At 36.3% G+C, this 27,473-nt stretch overlaps 2 protein-coding genes and 1 pseudogene across 2 annotated transcripts in view; all 3 read right to left on the bottom strand.

The window, feature by feature from the left end:
* Positions 1 to 2,855: 2,855 nt before the first annotated feature.
* Positions 2,856 to 6,951, bottom strand: LOC136808950 (uncharacterized; annotated as a pseudogene).
* A 1,127-nt stretch (positions 6,952 to 8,078) lies between these two features.
* Positions 8,079 to 11,575, bottom strand: LOC136808951 (synaptotagmin-11-like). Its single transcript, XM_067065517.1, has 4 exons — positions 11,384 to 11,575; positions 9,905 to 11,019; positions 9,326 to 9,458; positions 8,079 to 8,630 (listed from the first exon to the last, which is right to left on the bottom strand). The coding sequence occupies exons 1-4, from the start codon at positions 11,400 to 11,402 to the stop codon at positions 8,314 to 8,316; spliced, it is 1,584 nt and encodes a 527-aa protein (XP_066921618.1). The 5' UTR covers positions 11,403 to 11,575; the 3' UTR covers positions 8,079 to 8,313.
* Positions 11,576 to 25,299: 13,724 nt separating this feature from the next.
* Positions 25,300 to 27,473, bottom strand: part of LOC136808952 (proprotein convertase subtilisin/kexin type 5-like) — a 38,372-nt gene continuing 36,198 nt past the window's right edge. The window contains exon 24 of the mRNA XM_067065518.1: positions 25,300 to 27,144. Within this exon, the coding sequence (XP_066921619.1) occupies positions 25,394 to 27,144 (1,751 nt within the window). The 3' untranslated portion in view covers positions 25,300 to 25,393. The remainder of the gene's footprint in view (positions 27,145 to 27,473) is intronic.

Consider the following 27,473-nt stretch of genomic DNA (forward strand, 5'->3'; position numbering starts at 1 on the left):
GAATATATGTTTTCTATTAGTTGTTTTGTACCTACAAAAACCAACACGGATCAACACGTCATCGGTCGTTGTTTCAATTCAAAGCTTATTCTAACGATGACAACATTTTCGGCGTCACGAAAACTGATTTGTCGTCTACATCGATAAATTTTCAAGTGACTTCTTAAGGCCAAGGTTGTCATATTGATGAATAACGATAAAATACTATAACATTTCTTAACGTCAGTTTTTTAAGGGGAAATAATTCATTCTGGGCTTCTAACTAGGGTTGAGCACGTGTCAATGCAATGCCGTTGAGTCTAAAAAAAGCTTGGGAACGTGCGCTTCTTTTGTCGAGAGAGAAATTTCCCTTTTTTTCTATTTAACTGAAAATTTTTAAACGAAAAAGAATATGATAAAACATGTAAAAATCAAGTGCAATTTCTATATGCAAGCGGTGCACAAAAATAAATAATCTACATAAAATTATATCAAAATGGTTAAAAACTATTAACAACCCCTTGCAGTGTTTGTATATAGTTGAGGAGCTCGAAGATCATTATAGGGGCCACAAAATAAATAAAAGGACACTTCACATAACCACGGAGACCTTTTAGGATTACGGATAAAGTATCTACCTTCCATAATCATTTTTCACTTTTTTGTATTTAGAAATCAGAATGCCTGAGCCATTGATCGATTTGCACAGTTAAGGGTTCTGACCATAGTCAAAAAAATTGATTTTGGTATTTGAACATAAAATTTATGTTACTTTACACTTTTAATAAAGAATTGCCTTTACAAATTGCTTTTTAATTAAATTTCCTAAGAGTAATTAGGAATTTAATTGCAAAAATGACGTTATGAACTTTAAAAAGACGTTAATAATATGTTGCATCACCCACTTTTATAAAAGTGCTAAGTGTTAATGGGTAATTAACCTTTTTGTTTCGAAATCTTTTAAAACTGTCCGCAAATAATTGAACTGTTTCAAATTTTGGGTCCCAAGGATAGTTGGCCTAACAGAAAATGTATAACATGTCAAAGTTTTGTTAGCTACATCAGGCAGAAATTTATATTTTGTCCGTGACAAATATTAAATTAACTATGGTTAGAGCCCTTAAGGCCAAATTTAAACAAAATTCGGGTTTTTACTACCGCTTCCTACTGTTCCTTTTCGTAAGTAACAAGGTGATTAATTGCGATAAGAGTTTAAGGGCTCTGACCATAGTGAATTTCTCATAATTGCCGTGTTTAAAATGTGTTTTGACTGATGATTCTGACTGATGTAACCAACAAAACTATGGCATGTTATACATTTTCTGTTAGACAAACTGTTCCTGAATCTGAAAATTAAAAAATTGCAATGAAAAAAATTGACGAAGAAGAAAATGAAGACTTTTGCGAGGAAGAGTATTTCAACTTTGAAGAGCTTAGTTTCGGCGAAGAAAAAACATTTTGAAAAAATTTTCGCAGTAGATGGTGTATCTTTTACCGAACAATAAAAATTTTTGCGGAAAATTTTTGTAAATGCTTCTTTGTCTCGAAATTTTCAAAATAGTGGTTAGTGGACGGGAGACAAGAAATGGACACAAGACGAGTCTAATGACCCTGAATGATATATTTCATGTGATATTGCAAACTCTAGTGCTATTTATAAGTGTGGCGGAAGTATTGGGGTCACTCCTAAGAAACAGTCGGCGTGGTTATATCTAATACCAGTGGCCCTGTATGGCACCCGGTCGGCTTATACCAGTGGCCCCGTAGTAACCCAGTCGGCGTGGTTGCCTACCAGTGGCCCTGTGTGATACCCGGTCGGCTTGATAAAGTGACCCCGTAGTGCTGCTATTAATTCGGTTGAGGATCAGAGGCCCTGTGAAAGAGGATATAGGCGTCACAGCCATGTGACCGACTACGAGGAGAGACCCGGCTATTAAGACGCTGTGTTAGGGAGGGAAGGTGGGAAAAATAACATCCGAACTAGCGAAGGACGGAATGAGAATGAGGACCACGAGGAAGGACTGGGTCTAGTAGAGACATAGGGGCGGGGAGCAGAGGCGTATTCCTTGTCTACCGCCGCTAAACGAAATTTCGCGCCCCGGGCCCGAAACTGAGATTAGTGGACGGGAGACAAGAAATGGACACAAGACGAGTCTAATGACCCTGAATGATATATTTCATGTGATATTGCAAACTCTAGTGCTATTTATAAGTGTGGCGGAAGTATTGGGGTCACTCCTAAGAAACAGTCGGCGTGGTTATATCTAATACCAGTGGCCCTGTATGGCACCCGGTCGGCTTATACCAGTGGCCCCGTAGTAACCCAGTCGGCGTGGTTGCCTACCAGTGGCCCTGTGTGATACCCGGTCGGCTTGATAAAGTGACCCCGTAGTGCTGCTATTAATTCGGTTGAGGATCAGAGGCCCTGTGAAAGAGGATATAGGCGTCACAGCCATGTGACCGACCGCCAAAGAAATCGCCAAGGAATGACCCCAATGCCACAATCAGAGGGAAGGGGAAAGAATTGAACTAGACGAACTAGTGTGAGGGTGCCTATATGGTACACAGAAGAATGAACAGAGGCATGTTATGGACTGTTGAGTCATAGGACATAATATATAACTTCAAATGACATAATATGTGATAAGTGCTAGAAAGTTGAGAATAAAAACAAACAAAATAATATACAACTATGACAATCATAACTATAGGTACGTATGGAGAGTCTAAGTCTGAAGTCCATGTATGAGAAGGACAGCTAGGAAACAAGTAGTGGGCATGATGCCAGTACTAAGGACAGGCCGAGAGGTGGGCAAGTGAGGGAGGACGAGGCTGACTGATGAGTGTGAAGCAAAGTAGAACCTGAGTATCTGCGAGGTAGACCCATATGAACACGCAAGGCGATAGACAATAGGCTATGTATATGAAATAAATAATGCTAAGATATAGTAAATGATAGATATCAAATCATTGTTTAAAACCTATTGAGTCTGGGTTCCATATTTCATGTCCAAGTGTTTTAGTTCGACAGAGCAATTGTCCGGTTTGTCGGATGGTATTGTCCGGAATTCGGATGTAGGTTTCGAAACATGTACTATTCCATCTACCAAGTTGTTTGATCAACCAACTGGGAAGTCCTGCGGCGGCTGCTGTTGTTGCTGCCCCGATTCGGAAGGAGTGCGTGGATATTGGGCAGTGTGTGGTGTGGTTGGTTGAGTGTGCTCTGAAGAAATTCGTTTAGTTTTCGCCTGGTCAGGAAGCAGCCATTTGAGAATATAAATAGTGGGCCAGATTTTTTGAGATGTATTCGACAGTACTCTTTGAGGGCGGTGACAGGGCATATAGGGTGGTTTGTCGGACAAAGTCGTAGGATGCAGCCATGTCGAAATGGGTCGGTTTTGGAAGATTTGATACTGATATGCACCTTGGACGCCATGTGTGTGATGTCATTATACAGAAGGGTGGAGGATGGATCGTATTCATGCGATGATGGTGACACATATTCTGAAGATCGGAGAAAACCAAAGAATGCGGTGGTGCAAGCTGTCCAGAGCATTTGCCGATCGTGATTATTTAGGTTGGATGACTGCAAATGTTGGTAAATGGAGGTGAGAGTTTCAATGGTGATCGGTTGGCGTTTAGGCTTGGAGTGGGTTGAGCCATGGGTGCGTTTTATACTGCGAATGAGGAGATATAGACGTGGGAGTGGTGGTAGTTGGGTGTGGTAGCCATGTCTGATGTCATGAAACTTGATTGAGGAGAGGTGAACTTTAATGTTGCTATGTGATGAATGTTCTGAGAGGAATGTGGTGAACAACATGAGGTTGAGCTCGACTATGGGGAATGCCTGTAAGTTGTGGTGACGACAGAATAGGAGATAGTTGGAAGTGCAGCGGTGATATTGTGTATTGGTGCGTGGGGCCAGGGAGTTGGATAGGAGTTGGTGCATTTTCTTGGTGAGCGTATGAATGTCTACCTTTCCCAGGCGTCTGATGGTAGTTTGGTGGGGTAACGGTCTGCGGATGGTGCCAGCTCTCGAAACTTTGCTTCCTGAAACCGAGAAATAGCATCAGCAATAGGATTGTATACACCATATACGTGTTTCAAAGATATAGAACATTGATACTTTGCGGCTGTCATGTATAGAGTACGTACTAGAGTCATAAGTTCATATGATTTAGAAGAGCCCGCCTGCCAAATTTGGGTAATCGGAAGATTGTCGGTATGAAATACAATACGTTTCCCTGCCCATTCACCACCCCAGGTTTTGGTTGCTATAACTATGGTAAAGAGTTCCTTAAAGTCGATGTCGAATGGTTTCCTGGTAAATTTCTCTGGCCAGGTTGATTGAATCCAAGAATTCCTGTATATTGCACCAAGTCCAATGTTGGATGCGTCAGTGTGGAGTTGGATATCACTAGCAAGTATGGTGAAGGGATCTGGAATTAATGATGATTTGTTCCAGGTTGGTAGGAAGTCGATCCACCATTTGATGTCATCCCGAGCTTCACTGTTCAACGTTATGTGGTGGTGTAATTTCTTCACGGTTGTAGAGATATCTATTAGTCTACGTAAAAAGATTCGACCTGGTCTCACAATTTTACAGACGAACGACAACTTTCCAATAAGGGACAGCAGTTCTTTCTTGGTGCATTTCCGACGCGAATTCCAAAAAGGTAGAATTTCCATAAGTTCGGAGTATTTGTCGTCTGGTATTCGTATGGTTAAATTTGAAGAGTCTATTTCAATCCCGAGGTATGTGATTTGACTAGATGGGCCTTCCTGTTTTTCTTCAGCAATTGGGATTCCTAGCTGGTGAAATGCTAATGTGGCAGTTTTTATTTCGTTTAGGGCTGTTTGAATTGTCGGTGGGTGTACAAATAGAAAATCGTCAGAGTAGTGGGTTGAATCTTGCAACTGGTAAACGTTTTGTAGTATCCAGTGTACTGCATTTGCAAAGGAGGTAAAAATCGCTGGTGACGAACGTAATCCAAATGGTAAACGAGTATCAATAAAGTACAAGCCCATCCAATGAATACCAAGTAGTACCCACTGAGATGGATGCACAGGTAGGAGACGAAAAGCGTGTTTAATGTCAATTTTTGTCATAAGGCAGTCCTTTCCTTTATAGTAAACAAGATCCGTCGCTTGATCGAAATTTAGGTATTTAACTGTAAAATTTTCTTTGGGTATACCTTCGTTTATGGATTCACCATCTGGTTGTGATAAGTCCATGATTAGTCTTCTTGTTCCGTCTTTCTTTTCTCTTGACCCGAGTGGAGAGCAGTGAAGATCCTGTATTGGTGGTTTTGCAAAAGGTCCGGCAGTATGTCTGCGCGAGAGTTCCTTGCAAATGGCTTCAGTTACTGCTTCTGAGTGTTCGGTCGCAGAGCGTAAGTTTTTTGGCAGTGTGGTATGATGTGGACCTTCAAAGCCAATATGGAAACCATTTTGTAAGCCGTTTATTAAATATCTACATAGTTCCTGGTCTGGATGATATTGTAATGCAGAAGAAAAGTTTTCAATATTTACAGGAGTTATGATACTTTCAGGTAGAGGGTTAGTTGGTTGGAGGACGGAATGTTGTACGAGTAGAGGATGCGCCTGTGAAACATCTAGCTCCTGGGTGTCCTGCTTTGAAGCATTTATTACAGATGTGAAGGAAGCGACATGGTGGCTTGTTGCAGGCTCCGTTGTTTTGGTTGAATCGGTGGCAAATCTCTTGAGTGGTTTCTGAGCGACTATGATATTGTGTTTGGCTGTTTCCAGATCCAATACGGTTTTGTGGTGGTTGTGGGTCATTCCGAAACGTTTTATCTGGTGCTACATAAGTGTAGGGGTTGACATATTTGTTTGGTGTACGAGCGTTTTGTTTATAGGGGCAAGCTGACGCATAATGACCGTAGGTTGAACAATGATAGCAGGAGGGTAGGTGCGAATCTCGAAGGAAACTATTGAATAATTCGTCATTGAGTGTTGTCCAGTCGGTTGTTCGTAGTTGTGCAGGTAGGGAGTGTTGGGCAGCAAGTGTTTGACGCTGAGACTTGTCGTATAAGTAAATGTTTTCGAAACGATGTTTCCTTGCCAGGTTTGTAATTATTTTGAAGTACGAGAAAAGTTCATAATGTTTGTCGGGATGATAATGTAAGTAGGCTTGGTAAAAAAGGTTCCACGCACAGATCCATGATGGATAATCACGTATTCTTGCCTTATTTTGGTTCGGTTTGAGTAAAAGATTGTTATCTGCATCGAGTTGAAAACCGAGTAATTCTGTGCTACTGTTGACTGATGGTGGTGGAGGAAGTAAATCATCGAAATCGACGTATTCGGATTTCTTTACCTTAGTTAGGATAGCAGTCTTAAGTCCTGGTGGGGTGTATGGGTTTATAGCACTAGGAAATGTACCTTGATTTATGTGAGTGCTGCTTGGTGGTGATGTGAATCCAAAAGTGGGTGAATCATGCTGTTGGTCGTGTTCATTTTGCTCAGTTTCATCATTGCTAATTTCGATGACATTTTGCTGAATCATGTTTGTGCTTTGTTGTTGTTTATGTTTCTGTGTATTGATTGCACGAATTTCTTCTCCTGCGACGTTAATTATTTGTTGAGGATTTTCGAAGGAGGAGGGTGTTGTATTAATATTATTATTATTAATGTTGCTAAATTTGCTGTGTTTTTTCATAGTTTCAACGTCTGATCGTAGCGTCCTAAACTCCTGGATCAGTGTAGATAGGTTGGCTTGTGATATAGGTTCGGTAGTAGTTTGAATAGGGTTGGGATTGAAGTGGTTGAATAAACGGTTTTGTAGTTCAATCTTCTTACCGGTTGTTTGCAGGTTTTGCGATCGTAGTTTCTGACGAAGATTGTCGATTGATAGTTTACCCCAATCTTTGCTTGAACGTTCCTGGTCTGAGGTTTTTGTTGAGTTTTTCCTTGAACGAGGCATGATATTAATTCTTTGTGATATATGAAAATTTGTAGTTACTAAAAAAATAACATCCGAACTAGCGAAGGACGGAATGAGAATGAGGACCACGAGGAAGGACTGGGTCTAGTAGAGACATAGGGGCGGGGAGCAGAGGCGTATTCCTTGTCTACCGCCGCTAAACGAAATTTCGCGCCCCGGGCCCGAAACTGAGATTTTTAATCAATTTTTCATCTGGATTTTGCTTAAAAAACAGTCATTACTTTTGACACATCTTTTTAGAAAAATTTTCCGCAAAAGTTGAAATAGTTCAATTCTTTGCGGACAGTGTAAAGAAATTTTGAAACAAAAAGGTTAATTACCTATTAAAACTTAGCACTTTTTATAAAAGAAGGTGATGCAACACATTATTAACGTCTTTTTAAAGTTCATAACGTCATTTTTGTAATTAAATTCTTAATTACTCTTAAGGGATTCGATTAAAAAGCAATTTATAAAGGCAATTCTTTGTTAAAAGTGTTAAGGAACCTGAAATATAACTTTTATGTTCAAATACTAAAATCAATTTTCCGACTATGGTCAGAGCCCTTTAAGTTATCACTTTCTTTTTGACGTGTTTTTTGACGTATTTCATAACGTCAAAATAAGTTTTTGGTCGGTTTCTTGACATTGGTCGAATTTAAATCTCTTTCCGTAATCCCAATATTTATACGCTTCTTTTGAGCTTTATACGAAAGTGACAGAGCAGTGGGGAAAGGTGAGCTTCATTCACGTAAAATATGTTCGGAACTTGCTTTAAATTTGATGATAGGACACTGACCTCATTGTAAGAAAAAGTACGAATTTGGCTTTGAAAGCTTACATATTTAAAATGTCCTAGGATATCAAATCCAAAAGGATTTAGCAAAACTAATCAAGGTTTCCTTTTGGACGAGTTTGAAAGAATTCATGTAGAAGTAACGCCATGGCCCCCGTCACCGGGGGGGGGGGCAGGGGGGCCATGGCCCCTCCAATATTTTGCAAAGTAATTTTTTTTTAATTTAAAAAATCTTATATATACCGTTTAGAGGGGTGAAATAAGGGTAAAAAGTCGAAAATTTTCTAGGTCGCCCAACCATGGTGGGCGACATATTTTTTTGGCCCCCTCAATTCGATTCGCACGCCGGGGGCCATGAACGCTAACTCTTTTCCTCTAAATTTCATCACTTTCTCTGTTCCATTAAATAGGAATCATTATCAGCATCACAAACAAAGTTATTTTCAGTGTATCCAAAATCTCATAGCCAGAGTAACTTTGACCACTAGATTAAGGCGTGGTAGAATCCTTTATGGGCGCTGCTATCAGAATCGTATAATTGTGAAATAAGGGACTGGATACGAGTTTTGTGAGATCCAAGATGAAAATAATGTTATGGTAGTCCAGCTGGTTTGTTAGGCTTGATCTTATAACTCTGTTCATGATACGAAAAATCCAATAATTGACGCCATTGTTTGGTTCCTTCTCCGCCCGCAGACGCCCCAACAATGACGTAACCAATAATACCACGTGACATGGGTCCATGATGGCGGATTTCGAATAAAACATCGCATTCTGGTAAACGCTCTTTGCTCAGTTCGAATTCGAATGTTTCATTGAAGACAGGGTTCCGATCTCTTTTTTGGATTGATGTTGTTTTCTTGGATAAACGTTGGTTGCAGTAATACAATGAAGCCTTCACCGAAACATCTGAAATGAAATACATTTGTTTAAGAGCATTTTTTGAACCCTCCGGTTGTTCTTAGCTTTTTGAGTTTTAAGCCTAAAAATGTTCAAACATGTTCTTATTTTCACCGTTTTGTGAGTATTTTTGTCCATTAAAATATTCTGAACTTGTTCTTGATTTTTAAACTATAGGAGCCTATGTTCTTATATAGTTTGTTCTTATGAAAAAATTTGTACGTAGAAAAACAGCAAAGTTTCACTGATACTCTTCTCGAACAGACACAAGGAACGAAGATTTGTTGGACTTATGAGGAGTTGGAGATATCAAGGCAAGTTTATATATAAGTGGTTGTTTGAAGGAGACAGACTGGAAGTTGAGGAGAATTCGAGATTCGAGTCTCTCTTCTACCCCCTCCAAAGCAGACTGAAAATGGCCGAAAATGAAAATAAAGGATCCCTTTTAAAGGGATGTAGCTTTTGATACAAAAAATCTGTATAAATATTGAGAATCAGCGGCAAGTCAAAGTTAAAAGAAAAGTGATAGTTCAAGATTTCTGGTCAATTGATCTTCTCTATTTTCGAAATTTGGAACTTTTTTAAGATTTCAAAACATTGAAACGATTCGCACCGAAAATCCAGGAAAATCAAGATCAGCTAAGGTCAAGCTAGAATTTCTGGTTCTTAACACACACCATACACGTTGATAAAGTAACACTCACTCGGATGTCCTGTCATGCCAGACTTGGGTAAATTTGTTGCTTGAATGACTTTGACCACCAGTGTCTGGGTCATCGGATTGTACGAGACATAAACTTCTAGAAATCCAAGATCGTTACTCGCTTGAAGCTGAGACTAAAACAAAATGGTGGATATTGAATTTGTGTAACTTTTACTATGATTTTCAACACCCCTATCTCAATACTGTTGTATAAAGATGATAACAGATATTGGGTGAGCAATTTTTTTTGTTTAATTAATTGTCTTTCAGGCTCTTCCATATGTTCAATGGCTATTCATCCTATGTAAAAATAATCATATTTGATTATTAGCAAATTTGATTGGTAGTTGAAAAGGATTATCTATACCACTGAAGGAACAAAATATTCTTCCACTTTAAAATTAAAAATATTGGCTTACTAGTGATAGGGTCGTTTCGAAAATAAAAGAAAGATCTTTTATCCCACTTTGAAAAATTTGCCATTGAGATAAAAAAATTCTAGCCAGTTCTATTAGCCTGAAATGGAGAATCCTACAGATGTGTGAATATAACGCATACTAGAAAATACGCAGCGTGTTACCTCTATAATAACTTCTTCTTCAGGCAAGGCCAAGTTTGCCATGAACGGCAACAAATGTGATGGCTGTAGTCTTTTCAATGGAACCTTCACTTCTCCAAGCACAATTGGATCACATTCGCGGCCGAACTTACACAACGCGTGTATACATAAATACATATTAGATAATTGTTCGTGAGTGTGGCCATGAATTTTAAATTTTTCATTAAACACAGCACTATCTTCACCTAAAACTGTCTCGGTGCTTTTACAGAATCGCTTCTTAGGCAGTAAAGTCACATATAGTAAAAAAGCTGTTTCACCATACCCTGCAAGTTCTAACGTATTATTAGCGTTGCGAATCAAGTGTATCGTTGTACCATCTTTTCTCATACTACAAAAATCTGATCCTCGATCGATGACGTCCAATAAGCCAAGAAAACATTCAGGACGGAGTTGAATGTCCGATAATTGAGCAATATGTATTGTTAAACTTTTATCACTCGGTTCGTAAATAAGTGAGAATTCGACTTGACCAAGAGCTGGTGTGACCACGGAACTGATTTTTGATTTCGCTCGTTTAGCATGGAATCGTTTTCTCTTCAGTTCGGCACCGTAAGCTTTTTCAAAATCTTTATTTAATATAGGTTCAGATACAAAGCGTTTCTTCATTCCGCTTGTCAGCTTGCGTGGTTTACTTGCGCTAAGCGGTGGGCCCGTTGAATCTGGGTAACTTCCGTCATACTCACTACCCGATGATTTGGTTGACCGGCCATCATCAAAATGAAAAAGTTCACCGGACGCGTCCGAGTTTGAGTCTACCGTTGTTTTCTTTTTGGGTGCATTCAATTTGTTGAAATCATACTGATTATAGGGTGCTTTGTATTGATTACTATTAGCATCGAAAGATGATAGACGCCATTTGTTGCTATACCTTGAAGTTTGTTCTTCTTGTTGAAAGAAAAATGGCGGCGTTTCCGAGCCAGCGATTGGTGCTTTAGTATTACGACGACTAGCCTGTAGTTTTGAATATTTATGTTGTTTTCGTTTTGTGACTCTTTTCCATAGGTAGAAACGACAAAGTATAACGGTTACAGCAATGACCAATAGTACCAGAACAACAACTATTGGTACCAAGACTAAAGAAATTAAAAAAAAAGTTACGGTTTGAATATTGATTGCAAATTCAATCAAAGATCTGTAATAGATTTAATCTAGATCGAGTTGTTTACCGTACCGTAGACTAAAAAATACAAGAAAAACGCTACGGTTTTAATATTGATCCATAAATTCGATATTTCAGGGCCTTAATCTAATTCGAAGGGTATGTCGAAAGGATCAACACTTGAGAGCCTGGAGTCGCGCTCCGACTATAACAATTTTTCTTCCACTGAAAATCATTAAAAAACAAATCGAAGATCCTTTACTGCGATTGCGATATCACTACAAATGCGGGATATTTTAGACAGATGACAACAATATCAACTACCATAAATAAATTACCTTGAATTTTAACTTCCATTAGTTTTTTATCTACAGTTTTGAGCCATGTAATGATTCTAATGCCAGTAGTAGTCTCTCGTGATTTTTTTTGCAAAATTTGCAACAATGGTGTCTTTTTTTATCTTGATAATGACGTCTTTTTGAGGAGTTGAAGTATTTATTGGTTTAGCTGTCAAATCGTGTGGGAAGCTTGAAAAAATACAAAATTGATATATCATTGAAGTACTGTTATTATATATAGGTCAACTCAAGTACCGATACGGGCTGATCAAATTTGTTTTTCTTTCTGCAGATTTTCCGTTAAAAATCTAACTAAGCATGAAAGTCGACGAACTTTGAACTTTAGAGGTCATTGGTTACGTATTGCTTCATCCAGTTACAAACTTTTTTCTAACAGAAATTTTATAAGAATAAGGTTCAACTTTAGCCAAAACCCATGAGTAAATTAAGAAAAAACAAACTTTTTCTTTTATAAGAGCAATATTGCAAGAACAATTAGGATCAAAATCACCAAAAAATAAGAACGATTTAAAAACATTGCTGGTGCCTGGATTACTGAATTTCAAGCAATTTAGGGGTCAAATTAGTAAAGATTGGGTATGAGACCTAAATAATTTCACCTTAGTCTAAACAATCAACTACTCTACCTGAAAAAATAAACAAGCCTTGAGAATCATCAGGTCAATAATGGTCCTTACAACAGTACCAGACAAAAATTTTAACCGAAATAAATCTATAATAACATATAATGATGTACCTTGATCTATTAAGTAACTTCAAACTATAAACATTATATTTTTGTTAACATTTGCATAACTGGAACACTACCCCTATATACTACTAACTGATTGCTATCTCAAATAGGGGTGGAGTTTTCATAAATTTTGCTTTTTCAATACAAATTATGTAGTTCTTACGTCATGTGGTACAGAAAGACCAGAATTCCGGGTTTAAATATGTTTTTATACAAATATGGGCAAGGAGAAAAGTGCAGTATGAGCTTTCGATAAAATTTTCAAAATGTCAAATGTCGTATATTTTCTCACTTCAAAACTTATGAGCCACTTCAAATAGAGAAGTATTTTTCTTCTCTCTCTTACCGAAGAATACACAAAAGATGTTCCAATAAGACTAATAAGAAAATATAGCCCCTCCAAAATCGAAATATCCAATGAAATAAAGTGGAAGTACTGAAATCGCAACTCTCACTCGAACTTAAAATTACCCCAAATTATCTATATAAACGCTGTTATGAACGCATGATAAGAACTTTCGAGAACTATTCCTCGTTTACTTCACTAGGCATTTTTACACAGCTTCTAACGATATGCCAGAAAACATCTCAATGATTAATCAAGAGCACTCACATCGAACTTTCAACCAAATTATACACATCCTACACTTTATGGTAAGTGCTCTTAGCTAAAATAAACAACCAAGGTCCTCAACTAACCAAGGAATACTCATCTGATTTGTCAATCACGTAAACATATAAAATGACGTGATTACTGCCTACATTCAACGTTTTTTATAAGAGCAAGAAACTTTATAAGAACGCATGGCCAAAATATTAAGAACAAGTCAAGAATATTTTAACGCTTTCAGACTCTAAAACACAAATATTTCTTAGAAAATCGCACAAAAATACTCACGTAATGCTAATAAGAACATATTAAGAACGTTAGAATATATTAAGAACATTTTAGGCTGGGAACTCAAAAAGTTAAGAACATCCGAATGCTTCAAAAATTTTGAAAGTTCTTATAAAAAATGTGTGATTAGCATCCAAAGGAAATCTGTGAACATAAAAAAAGAAATTAATCTGAAGATAAAAGGCGAATAATTATTATTCCTTGCTAAGAATTAAACCCAATTATAATGTTTTTATAAGGGCTAATTAATTCTCATTACGAAATACTTGAGTAATTATGAGTTGCTGGGGCAAAATATCTCTCTTATTTAACATACTCTTATCTAACATAGGAATAAACAGCCCACGACAGGATAATCGCACGAAACCCACACTCTGGCCCCTGGGAGCCATGTTTTATCATGTAAACAAGCCCACCCACCAGCCAGAAGAGAATATATAGCTTTCTTTCTTTGAATGTCTACCCTAAGATAGGGGAGGGAACCACTCCTTTTCCTGGACTTCTCCAGGACAAATCCTTGACCCTTCTCTTTAGTTGCTGAGCATCAGTTAGAGAGGCATCAAGTACCATTTTTTGGGCATATCCCTAAAGTAAGTAAGTTTGCGACCGCAGTCGAGGGCGACCCGAAGGCTCCCTTTTCGTATAACTGTCTACCCGAAGGTAGGGGAGGGCGCAACACCTTTCCCTGGATTCATCCACCATATCCGTACTAAAATGCGTCATTTATAAGATATAAAATAGGACAGTCATCATTAAACAGCTTTCGAATATCCCCGGTAGAGGAATTTCTAATCTTTTGTCGGTACAGCACGTGATGGGGTATGCTGACCATAGTCCTTGGCCACAATTAAAAGCTCGAGAAAATAACGAAATAAAGTTGAGGTTTGCCATTGGGGTGATTTTTTGTATCGAAATTGTTTTGAGACGTAATTTAAAAACAGTTAAAACTCAGTGCTTACTTCTACTGAGAGTCTTAGTATCTACAATCGGCGCCGAAATATATTGGCAATTTTTGATATTTTAACGTTTTCCAGAATTTAAAGATCGAGCGAAAATTGTAATTTCAGCACTTCCACTTTGTTCCAGTGGAATTTTCGATTTGGGAGGGGTTATATGGCTTCCAGGCTGTATTCTCAGCCTTAATAATGGAACATTTTTGAGCTTTTAAATCCTGAGATCTTATGGTTCCTAAATGTTAAAACTCAGAGTTAAAACTCTATTTTCTAACCGTACTTTAAAGCACTTAGAAATCACTTGCGGTTTTAAAGTTTTGAGGGAATTCCCCTTTTGTGCCAAATATTTCGGCGCCGATTGTTGACTATCTAACACAGGTAGAAAAATCGAAAGGACAACGCGGAAGTCTAATCTCCATTAGCTTAGGAAAGATAAAAATGATTTTTGGAATCCATACAAAAATTTTTAGTTGCACACAATAGAATTTGAAATCTCAAACCACTAAAATAATGGTGATTTCCAATCCCTATTTGAGACAGGAATGTATAGTAAAAGGAACTTCATTCTCACCATCCCCTCTATGGATTTATGACGCTAAAACCTTAGTGGCACACAACCACATAACGTTGAATGAACGTCCAGTTGGATGGATGTATCCACAGTTAAACGTTAAATGAACGTTGTGCGAGTCTTCTCGTTTGTTTTTATGAGAACGACAACAAATTTTGAAGCCTTCGGATGTTCTTTTAGTTTACTAGGTTTCAAGTCAAATATGTAAAAATGTTCTAAAATTAAGTTAAAATTTTCAAAAATTTTGAGTATTTTGGTCTAGTTTCTAAAGAAATTTAGTGTCTTCGAGTCTGCAAACCCTAAAATGTTCTTTATAAATGTTCTTGGGTTTTTGGTATTCGAAGCCTTATGTTCTTGTATACTTTGTTATAATTAAAGAACGTAGCCGAAATAATATTCAATTATTAGAGTCACCAGACGTAAAAGCAAAAGATTTTCCTCTAAATAATTATAAGCCCTACGGTTTCGATGGAAAAAATATTTTGCAGTATTCATTCACGAGTGACTACAAAATTACTGAAAATTCTTGAATCCTTTGATGAAATAATACTATTAAAATGTGTTGCTCCGAAAATGACAAATTCGTTATCAAAAGCAAAAAACGAACGGCTGGTCATCTCAAAATAACAACCTCCCGAAAGAAAATTCAAAATACTATGAAATAATCTACTATTAAAATTCTAAAAGTCTTTTCTTCAAAAGCAAAAAACTCAAAATAACAGCCTCTCAAAACATTTTCAAAGTCTTATGAAATACTCTACTATAAAAGTTTGTTGCTCTGAAAATCATAAGTCTTTTCTTCAAAAGCAAAAAACTCAAAATAACAGTCTCTTAAGACATTTTCAAAGTCTTATGAAATACTTTACCAAATTTTCAGTCGATTTTCCCAGCCATGAGAGAGACATCATTACAGGACATTTTAAAGTAATATAAGAATATATAATGTTCAAATAACAGAGATAAAGATCTCACCTTTAAACAGCGTATTATAGAGAAATCATAGTAGGAAATGTATTATGATAGTATATTATAAATTTTGTGTAAGAACTTTTTTCAAAATTTACTTGAGTATTTCTAATACTAAAGTTTAGTTTTCTTGGGCATATGCTAGCGCGTTTATTTTTAAGGACCTTCAGCACTACCAACTAAAAAAATGGGACCAAAAATTTTTAATAGGACTACGAAAAAACCCAAATATTAAAAATGTTTTTTTTCAGAATTACGGCTACGCTGTTATGGGATCTGCTCGAGTCTCTGAATACAATCAAACGAAATTCTGTTATAAAATTCTTATCATTTTCTCCTGTGTAGTGATGAGTGTAGACTCAAAACTTTTCCATTTAAGTTTGACCTGTTGACTATGGAATATATACCTGATTATTCTTACAAAATGTATTCTAATAAAAAACCTTTCATTTTTATAATAACACTACCTACTCATATTACGATATTATACTCTCACACCATGCCTGGATGATGAGGTGGGATTGAAATCGCATTTAAATTCTTTTCCGAGTATGAGCTATTCTTATTTTTTTGAGTGGTTTCATTTTCTGTGCAACAAAATCTGCTGACTATATAAATTTCCTACCCCCCCCCCTCAACTAAGCTTTTTGAACTTCTAAACTATACTAAGAAAAATGACCCCCCCCCCCCCCGCTTTTTGAGCTTCTAAACTGTACTAAGAAAAATGGTTAGAGTTACATTTTACAGCCAAAAATCTCTGAAAGTGCTACTTTTTATAGTGGGACCATTTCAAAGACTTTCATCTTTCTCAACTGAGTAACATTGAGAGCTTTTAATTTTATTAATTGTTGTGTTAATTTACAGACAGACAGACAGACAGACAGACACCTAAAGAGGCATATGCCTAGTCCATAAAAAATAAGAGTGAGATCTCAGTGCTATAAAGGATCTTGAAATAAAAACATGACACAAAAATAAAATACTGAAAGTCCCCCTTTTAATCTGTCAGCCAAATTCCAGAAAATAATCTCAAAAGATTACTCTCAATAATCGAAAGTAATCTTTATTTATGTCTTTATAAATAAGCTCAAGGAAGTTTAAAAATGCTCGTAAAAATGTCCCCAAGATTTGACAATGTATCAGCAAAATAGTTTCTGATATCAGCAATCTAGAAAGTTGAATGATTTTCCCACAGCTGAATTCAAGTTAAAGCAAAGCCTGACACAAAACAGGACAGACCTTCTCAGAAGCAACCACCAGCCTTGAAGCTTATTCAAATCTCTCTGAAATCAAGCGCAGAAGAAAATATGTGAACATTCTGAGAAATCATATGACTCAAACATATTTTCAAAAGAGGCTCCAAGTTTGAACACGAAAATAAAGTTGATTTTAAGGCCTTTTTAAAGGGAATTCAACACAGAGGACATTTTTTGAAAACTAAACTACAATAACCCCTGACCTATCAAAGAATATGACAGAGAGCTGACCCAACATTAGCAGTGTGTATCAAATGGTAGGTTCAGGTGTAGGTTTTGTACAGTGTGAGAAAAAATAATCATTTCACCCACTCAATGTCTCGCTGCAGGAATGAGGTCGCGATTTACACATTAGTGATCACTGAAATCCTCCTGGAATACTTTCTTGGATTAACAGTGCCATTTTCGCGTGATTTGAAATATTTTCCTCCACGTACTGCTGTGACCAAACAACTAGTCGACAAAGTAGCAAGAAATAATCATTATGCCTTGAAATTTTATCCCTTCTTCTCAACGCGACTCAAACAACTACCTTGTATCTAAATTTCTTAATTTTTTTGTGGTACACCCCTGTACCAATTTAACAAAAAGGATCGAGAATATAAGAATTCATTTATCTTTCCTACCCAAATAACTTTCAGTAAATTCAGCACCAGTTGGCAGCCAGAAAACTTTATTACGTTCATCGGTAAGTATACAGTTTATAAAAAAATATATAAATAAAAATAAAAAGATCTCAGCGCTTATAAACTTTTTTGAGATAAAAATTTACAAAAAAACAAAATACTAAAAGTCTCTTACTCTGAGATCTGTCTGCAATTCCAGAAAATAATCTCAAAATATTACTCTCAATGTACAATGTGATTTTGAGACTAAGCTAGATTCAATCCTAAGTGTGGCACATCCCCGGGAGGGGGGGGGGCACTGACCTTGACGGTCGACGGGGACGTGCCACTGGAGTTTGAAAAGTGGACCCTGTCAGATGAGAATTTACGGAAAATTGGGACCCTGTCAGAACGAAAAATCGAAATTTTTTTTATTTTCACCATGAAAAGTGGCAAAAATCGCTGTAGTAGACAAAAAATTGAAAATTTTTCTAATTTCAACCCTGAAAATTGTCTAAAAAAACCAGAAGTCAACCCTGTCAGATTCACATCTTGAAAATTAGTAAATTTGGGACCCTGACCAGCGGCATGTCCCCGTACCCAATTTTGCCTAGGTACCCCCCCCCCGCAATAATTCTGATTAGGAGGAAAAATTCGCCTCTAGCCTTCAGCTTGAAATTCAATGATCTGAAGTTATTATTATCTGAAGTGTTATCAGAATGTTATATGTCAAAAGAGGGCAATGCATTGACTTTAGACAGCCCAGTTTATGCACACTTTAAGATCACCTTAATTCACAATTAGAATAGGTAGGGCGAAAAGTGGGCCGTCTAAACTAGAGCTTATTTTTAACCGACATAGTTCCCAGATCAACAAACAAATAAACTCTAAATTCACCAGTTCAGCAAAGATTCTCTTTATACTTTTTTGCCCCACTCAAAACCTTCTTGATCGCATGACATGTGGAAATTACAACGAACAAAAAAAATTATAACCACGTGTACAGACCTGGTAGATAACGATCAGTCTAAAAAGAATAAAAGAAATTGATGAAAAAGCTTCTGATAACGGAATGACGTTATCAAAAAAGGTTTAGCTTACTCATTGCTCGAAAGTAGTAAGAAAATATGATTTCCATTTGATGTGAAATTTTGAGCTTCATCCCTATTTGGAATTTCAAGGGAAAAAATTACACACAGAATTACACAAAACTATCTCACTGGATCTTTCACATTAGGTACAATATAATTTCTGTCCACATTGAGATTTCGATTTTCATCCCCTCTGTGGGAAAGATTCTTACCGGGGCTGTGAGACAGGGGTGTAATATTGATGCAAAAGAAAATGTTTCTCCCATTAAAGCTGACAAAGCTGAAGAATCGATTAAGCATGTTGAATGAGCAAAAAGTTAGGAATCGACATAGTACTGACAATTTGATTGGTCAGCCCCAACCTCGTCACGTGTATCCCAGGCTTTATTTACGTTACTGATAGACGCCAGAGAATACCCAAGTGTTGGCTGATGCATGTTCCCCCTCTCAGAGCTGGGGGCTTCTCAAAACAATACGTCATAAAAAATCTGACGTTACAAGACAAAGTTACAGTACAATGGAATGGTTTCAAATTCAGGAACGAATGAAATCTGACGTTTTGTTTTTGAATTGCGTAATCTTAGGCGTTCGAAAGGCAGACAATACAGTGTTTTATCTAAGTAGCGCTATCCAGTAAGCATAAAAAGGAAGATAATACCCAGGGATCGAGGTTGGGTCAGCCCGATATCAATGAAATATCTAATCTGCAAAAAACTGCATAAAACAGAAATTAAAACGTTAACTTGAGATACACAAAAGTTATAAACCAGTACCATCAACACAACATCATCAAAATATGTGACTGCATCAAAGAACGCAATAATGAAATGGCTGACAATTTTTTTAAATAAAACAACGGATTAATAAAATTCATTATAAGAGTCCTACGCGACTACCTTACCATTTTAATACCATTAAAAGAGAGAAGGCATTCTACGTGAAGGATTAAGATAAGAACTATAATATCGATCTTAAAGGAAAAATAAACGACTTTTTCATGTCATTGACACCTAGTGGTAAAAGTTGGGCAATGAAGGTAGAGATTTACAAAATCAGTTTTTCGTCTACTTCACTGACAAATGCTATATATTCATAGGTTGAGAAAAAGGCCATTCACCAGCCAAAAACTACCGAACTACAATGTTATGTCAGCTAAGTCTAATATTTCCTATAAGAAAATTTTTTTTCAGTTTAGTATACATCATAAGTATTTTATCAAATTTGATCAAAAAATGAGTGGGAAATCACAAACGTTTCTCTCTACTCTCTGCAAAAGACAGATTTAATCCTGATTAGCGAACATATGAAATACATGAAAATATGAATATAATTTTTATTAATTGATTTGTTACCAGGGTGTTTCAAATAAGAAGGCTGCACTCAAGAAGACAGCCTTCATTTTACATCAACCATATTAAACATCATGTGCGTTAGAGGGTAGATCTTGACGTTTTCACCAGCAAGAAGCTGAGAGACAGTTTATATCTGCCTTTTCGAAACTGGCTGAATAAATGTTTTCAGCAATCGGACTACATCAATGAAAAAGCTCTCTTGAGAAATAGCTTAAATCGCTCTTTTTGAAGTTATTGGGATTGAGCCTAAGAATAGCCTAGTCAATGGCAGGGTCCTGTTTTCCCCCTTCATGTTTAGGCCTACCAAACTAAGAATAACACGAAACACGCTGTCTAACTATTTCATCGACAAGAACATATTAACGGTACATTATCGGATTAATTTTAGCGAAATTTAATTTCGCCTTTTTGCAATTTTTGCATTTCCCGCAAAAAAAAACAAGTGATACTTTGATGGACCTACCTGGATTATGCATTTAGCACGTTTATAATTGATATATACGTGAGCGTGACCATTAAACAATCATTCAGAACAAATATAGTGACGATCTATTAAAATTAGTCGTTTGTTTCTTATATAAAAAAAACCTTTAGAAACCAAAATTTCATGCTCTTGAAATGTTCTTTCATATTCAAGACTTCGTGAACAAAAAAACATCTCTAAAAAATTGAGTAATTTGACTAAGAACATTGATGTATGTTTATTAATAGTGATTCTTATAGATAAAGATGCGATTTTTGAGCTGAAAACTTTTTACAAAAGTCTGCTTGAGCCATCTTTTATCTACTTTCATACAAAAAATCAGAAAAAACAATGGCCGTTTTTTTGGCTGAAATATACCCCAAATATTTTTTCTCCAGAAATCGGGCTCCGTCACATTCGAGGATTTATAGTTATGCATCTTTGTGCAAAAAATCATAAAAAATGAAAGAGCCAATCAATCTAATACCTAAGTTATTGATAATGTGCTTATAAAAAAATATCGAATTTGGCCAGTTTTTCTATAAAAACACGCCAAACAACCAAAATTTCCTGTCTAAACACTCGTGAGCAAAAAAAACATCATAAAAAAATTTAGTAATTTGACTAAGAACATTGATGTATGCTATTAATAGTGATTCTTATAGATAAACATGCGTTTTTTGAGCCAACAAATTTTTTTTGCAAAAATCTGCTAAAGCCATCTTTTAACTAGTACCCTACTTTCATGCAAAAAATTAGAAAAAATTAATGATCCAATTTTTCACAAAGTCCAAAAAACCTGTTTTTTAGCCGTTTTTTGGCCCAAATTTGCCCAAAAACATTTTTTTTTGAAAATCGGGTTCCGTCATATTCGAGGGTTTATAGGTATGCATCTTTGTGTAAAAAATCATAAAGAATGAAAGAGCCAATCTCGAGAAAAGCCAATACCTAAGTAATTGATAATGTGCTTATAAAAAAATATCGAATTTGGCCAGTTTTTCTATAAAAACATGCCAAGCAACCCAAATTTCTTGTCTAAACACACATATTCTTCAAAAGTAAGTCCTCATGAGCAGAAAAAACATCTATCTCATAAAAAAATTGAGTTATTTGACTAAGAACATTGATGTATGCTTATTAATAGTGATTCTTATAGATAAACATGCGTTTTTTGAGCCAATAAATTTTTTTTGCAAAAATCTGCTTGAGCCATCTTATACCTATGATGATACCCTACTTTCGTGCAAAAAATCAGAAAAAACTAATGATCCAATTTTTCACAAAGTCCAAAAAACCCGTTTTTTAGCCGTTTTTTGGCCCAAATTTGCCCCCCAAATTTTTTTTTCGAAAATCGGGCTCCGTCACATTTTGGGCATTGCCATTTTGTATCATTGTGCAAAAAATCAGAAAAAACTAATGAGCCAATCTCGAGAAAAGCTGGTAACTAACGGACGGACGGACGGACGGACCTCCACCGGGGTAGGTCCAATAAAAAAAATCACGAAATCGCATGAGAACACAGACTCAAAAAATTAAATTCATGCGAAAGCACACTGAAAATTTGCCATTTTTGGCGTTTTCATGGCCATTACAACTTTGGCTGATCAGCAAAATTAAGTTCTTGCGAAATTTCCTAATTTGCGAAATTAAATCTAAAAAAATTCAAGAAAATTAAACCAAAACGGAGTTTAAACTGACAAAGGTTAAAAAAATATTGTTTTCCTAATTGCTTGATGAAAATACTTTCACCATGAAAACTGAGATTAGACTCGACGTTGTCAAAATTTAATCATTTACAAATTTCAAACTTATTTTAAGGTTTTCGAGTACTGTATTCTTTAAAAAATCATAGTTAGAAAAAAAGTTCAAAGCAAAAAGTATTTTAAGCTATGTCTGGAATTGCTCAGTAGTGTGACAGTATGTTTGAAATTGTCTTGCCGAGAAAGGAGAAAAGCCAGAAAATAATTTCTTTCTACTGTAAATGCTCCTTTTGAAAAGTCTCAAAGATATAATTTTAGAATTAATTCTTTGAAAATATTTACCGGCCTCAAAGGTTTGAAGAGAAACTAACGCAACCGTTTAGAGGTTTGTTTTTAAATAAGAGTGATATCGTTTGCTTACTCATCAATTTTAATTCACAAGCTTTTTCACATTGGATTGACATGGACGTGGAGCAAGATTGGTCAGAAAGAGAAAAAGAAAAATATTTTCCTTGCTTATATCAGCATAATATAACAATAGGCAGACACTGCCCCATAGTGGGCAGAGGGGTATCAAGCCCCCCCTTAAAAATGGCACCCCCCTCTTTTAGCTCAACCCCCCTCTTAAAAATGAAAATTCCTCAACCCCCTTCTTTTTATTCAACCACCCTCTTTTTCCCAGGTTTAAGTTCAACCCCTCTCTTTTTTTCGACCTTTTACGCACCAACTCTTACAATCTCTAACTATATTCCAAGGTTATTAAAATGAAGAATACAATAATATGAATCTGATGGCAAAACACTCTTTTGCAAATTGCCAAATCTTCCAAGCCCCCCCCTAAAAAATTAACCCCCTTCTTTTTGTCCAAGCCACCCCTTTTATTTGAAATTTTCACAAGCCCCCCCCCTTCTTTTAAATTCAGTAAAATTCTCAACCCCCCCTTTTTGAAGGTGGGGGGTGCCCACTATGTGCCCTGATATAAAATATGTGTCTGATATGAAACGGGAACACTTGTGTAAAAATAAAACCTTTAATTCAAACTAAATTACAAAATATATACAACCCAGTTCAGTTGCTTCAAGCATTTCCACTTATCATTTTTGAGCAGAAAAAACAAAAACTATTAAAAAAATATTTTTTGCTGACGAAGAAAACAAATTTCCAGCATTTTCAAAATCAATGTTTCGAAATGTCTAAATTTTCCGAACCTAAGTGGTAAAAGAAAGTTTTTTTGTTATAAGAACTTTTAATTATCCTAGATAAATAAAAGAGTAATATTCTTGGTTTGATATCGATTGATATCGGTGGACCTTTAAATTGGCCTTAGAATACGCTTACTTTAAAATGTTAGTAATGTTTAGTAAACTTGCTTCTGCCTATTAAAGATAAACTGTCTAAAAGGTAAAAATGAATAACTTCTTATAACTTCTTCTCCAATATTTTCAAGAATTTTATCACTGATTTGCAAAAAACTAATTATTGACTTTGCGTTTCTTCTTCTTCATTATCGAGTTCATGATAAAATTGAGGGATCTTTGAGAAATGCCTGAGGCACATTTTTGAAAACATTATGGAAAGAAAAATCATGCGATGTGTATAAAAAATACTGTGTAAAAAAGTGTTCTTCAAGATTGAATTCGTTTCTGAACTAAGACATTAAGTTAAAAGCATTTTTATTTTGGTCTTTTCAAAAAATAGTTTTTGAGCTTTTCCTTTTTTGACCTTTTTCGAAATTTTGACTTATTACCTTGTTTTGTTTTGTTATTGTTCGAGTAACCTTAAAATTAAACCAGTCAAAATTAATTCTTGCCTGATTCGAATTTGTCCCTTTGAGTCTTCAATCACCCTAAAAATGCCACTTTTCTTCAATTCGCCAAAAAAATGAAATCTCTTTTGATTTAGAATTTAAAATTCCACCCCTTGATTGTAAAGAAACCGGCGAAAATATCAACCTCGAAAATTTTCTCATTGAGTTCCAAATCGTTAAAGTTACTCCATTAATAATAATTTTTCAAACTATTTTAATTTTTTAAACTTTTCAGGGTATATTCTTCCTCGGAAAAAAAATTAGAAGGTTTTTGGTTTAATAATATAATTATAGGTAAAATATATAGTCTTTGTGTTAAAAAATTGTTTGCGCCATTTATGGCATTTCCGAAAAAACATTTTTTTGGAACTCAACTCTCATTGGTTTATTTTCAACCAATCAGAGTTAATCCTCAAAAAAAATATTTTGGAATTATAAGCTACTGTCTCCAAGTTTCACTAATAAAATAATGATAGTATATTATTAAAATTATATAAAAAAAAGTATAAAACTATAAGCAAAAATAATGCATTCAAAAAATATAGGTATAAAAATATCTCTTTGAGCCATTATACAAGGTTTGATTAAGACTACGTTCACACGCTACGGTTCCGTTCCGCTCCGAAATGAAGCCATTCGATTGGTTAAATTCAAGTTTTACGTCACTTCTGACCAATAGAATGGCTATCAGAGCGAAACGGAACCGTTACGTGCGAACATGGTCTAAAACGTAAAAATATCCATCCATCGGTTAAGGGGGGAGGTTGGAAAGGTTACGACCTTTCACGAGGCCTTGAAGGGGTCAGAGCTAGCAAAAAGGTTCATAAAGTATAGAACAGCTTAAATTTAATGTCTCAAAAGATTTTTTTTTAAGATTTGGGTTTAAACAAAGAGAGTAGTTGAAAAAAGACCACAAAAGGTCAATCAAGCAGATGAAAACCTAAGACATAGGCATTGTAGCCAGAAAAAGGTCACAGAACGACAGGAACCTTTTCAGGGTTCAGGCAGAAATCCGTAAATAAATTTTGAAAATCAGGTACCCTAAAGCGTTTCTATTCAAAGGATCGGAAAATCGAATTTCCTGTTTTTTCCTCAAAGCAATTTTCCAGGTTTTCCAACGTCTTTCTGAACCCTGCTTTTCCATTCTAAAGATAAAGATTTTTTTAGGGAAACACCCCTCCCTCCGTTGGATAGTCCACTGATTGCGATGGTTCTATTCCAGCTGGCACACAACGTTGTTTCAACGTTCACCTAACGTTATATGGACGTTGTGAACGTTAGATAAACGTCGAAAAAACGTTGTGTGCCAGCTGGGATGGTCATGGTTAGAAGTTTCTCTAAGAGAAATTTTACAAAAATTTTGTCAAATAACATTTAACTTCCATTCGGTCCTTTCTGTAATTTTTCACATATCAGCAAAATCTCTGTGCGGAACATTTTTATTTATCAACTTTATTTGTTAACGCCCTTTGTCTCAAATACAATGGATCTCAGGTACTGAATAGTTCATCCATGAACTTAAGCGTAACCGTTTATACTGCTCGTGTAGATAAATATGTCATTTCTTTTTCTTTCGAATGAAAAGATCCACAATTCAATTCGGCAAGTCTTTATTGCGATCAATCTTTCTTGAACTAGCACGCCTCACAACAAACACCAAACATCCGGCTATTAACAGTGCACACACAATGGCTAGAGTTAGGGTTCCCTGGCTATACTGCTTGTGAGTAGGTTCATTAAAGTCCGTTTCTAAGCTACGTCGACTGCGTTTCTTCATTTTGGGTTGAATATCTGGATCAACCGTTAATAATTTTGGAATGTTTTTTACTGTCAGTGTTTTGTTCTTATTATTCGATGTTTTCCCACCAAGTAAAACGTCATCAGTAACTCTTTCCATGGTTTTTGGTGATTTCTTGATCGGGAAAATATTATCAGTTACTGCATCTTCGATGACCTTATCCCCGATTTCCGAATCGGTTTCAGTCATCGTTTCACCAATATCCGTGTTTGTTTTAGGTATTTGTTTCCCGATTCCCCCGATTTCCCCGATTTTTGAGTTCATCTCAGAAATCTTTTCTTCAATTTCTGTATCCGTTTCGAATGCAGTTTCTCCGATTTTGATATCCATTTCAGATGTAGTTTCCCCGATTTTTGAGTCCGTTTCGGATTCTATTTTCAAGGTAAGATCTTGATCGGTTAATTCAATTGGTTTCTTGATTTTTGACTTGAGGCCAACTTGTTTGAGGATGCTGTACAATTCGCTGGATGAAGAAAGAAAGGTTGAACCATTATCTGTATCTTCGTCGTCAATTACACCACTAATGAAGTCGTGTTGTGCTTCTTTTTCAACTGATGTGGGTGCATCAGAAGAGGGTACACTTTGTTGAACCTCTGTTGTTGAAAAAAATGTTGTTTTCGTTGGCAGTTCGTTTGGTTGTTTTGTTTGCGCGCTCGAATTTGTGGAACTTTCGCCGGAGGCGTTCGTTGTTGTTAAAGTAGTGTTGAGTTTGTTATGCTCAGTAAAAGGTGTGGTCGTTAAGTTGTCACGTGTGTTTGTTATTTGTGATGTAACTGTTGTTTGGGTCGTTGTGGGGTTTATTGTTGTTGTTTGAGTGGTCGTTGTTTTTAAGGGGGTGGTCGTAGTCATTGTTATGGTAGGGGTGGTCGTTGTCGTAGTAGAAGTGGTCGTTGTCATTATAAAACACGTTTGGTTGTCGTTAGTCAGTTCAAAACCTTTTTCGCAGCCCAAACATCTTTCTTTAGTACACGTATAACACTGTTCGAAAACATCCGAACATGAGACACATTTCTGTTCAAAAGCATAGAAACCAGGTCCACATTCACTCACACAAACATCACCTAAGAAATTGGCACCTGGTTTACATTTGCTACATCCATCTGGTGAGCATTCTGAGCAATTAGTCGAGCACGGGATACACTGGTTGGCCTTGAGGTCACGATAATAGGCTTCTGAGCATTCAGCGATACAGTTAGTCCTCTCCAAAATGTAGGGCTCGTTGCAAGATAAACATTGCTCACTCTCCGTCTCACAGGTCTTGCATTTTCCATCACAAGGCAGACAATGTCTCTCCTGTTGGTAATAACCGACTGGACATTCCAAAACACAGGATGTCTGTTTATCCCTCTTGATCAGTGTGAGAGCCTTCTTCCGGCATATTGGACAACCGTGTTTGGTAGGTCCATTACACGTGAGACAAAGATGATGACAATCAGCACATTTTTGTTCGGTAAGGTCTTGGTAAGTTCCTTCTTCACAAGCAGATTCGCATTGGTGACCAGATGTCGTTGGCTTGTATAACGTTTTACATTTGGTGCATTTCTTGCCTGAAATATGATAAAATCATAAGATGTAACCTTTAATCTCATTGGATGATTACGAGCTAGATTACAAACCTTAATAATAAAGGCTGATTGATGTCAGAAATTTTTTTGATTGATTGCCATCCTGGATGGCATGAAACTTTGATTGTGGAATTAAAATAAACCGTTTTCTTTACTCAAACTAGGCTGATATGTGATGAAGTTTTTTCAGTTTCATCATAGAGATTCTTGTAAACAAAACCTTCCCAGGTAGGGGGCTGGGACCGAGTTACTCCAAGAGTCGGGAGTTTTTCGAAAATAGTCTTTCTAATGGTAGGACTTCTGAGGTCTGA

This window comes from Clytia hemisphaerica, unplaced genomic scaffold, assembly GCF_902728285.1.
Source record: "Clytia hemisphaerica strain Z4C2 unplaced genomic scaffold, Clytia hemisphaerica genome assembly, whole genome shotgun sequence".
NCBI classification, from domain to species: domain Eukaryota; kingdom Metazoa; phylum Cnidaria; class Hydrozoa; order Leptothecata; family Clytiidae; genus Clytia; species Clytia hemisphaerica.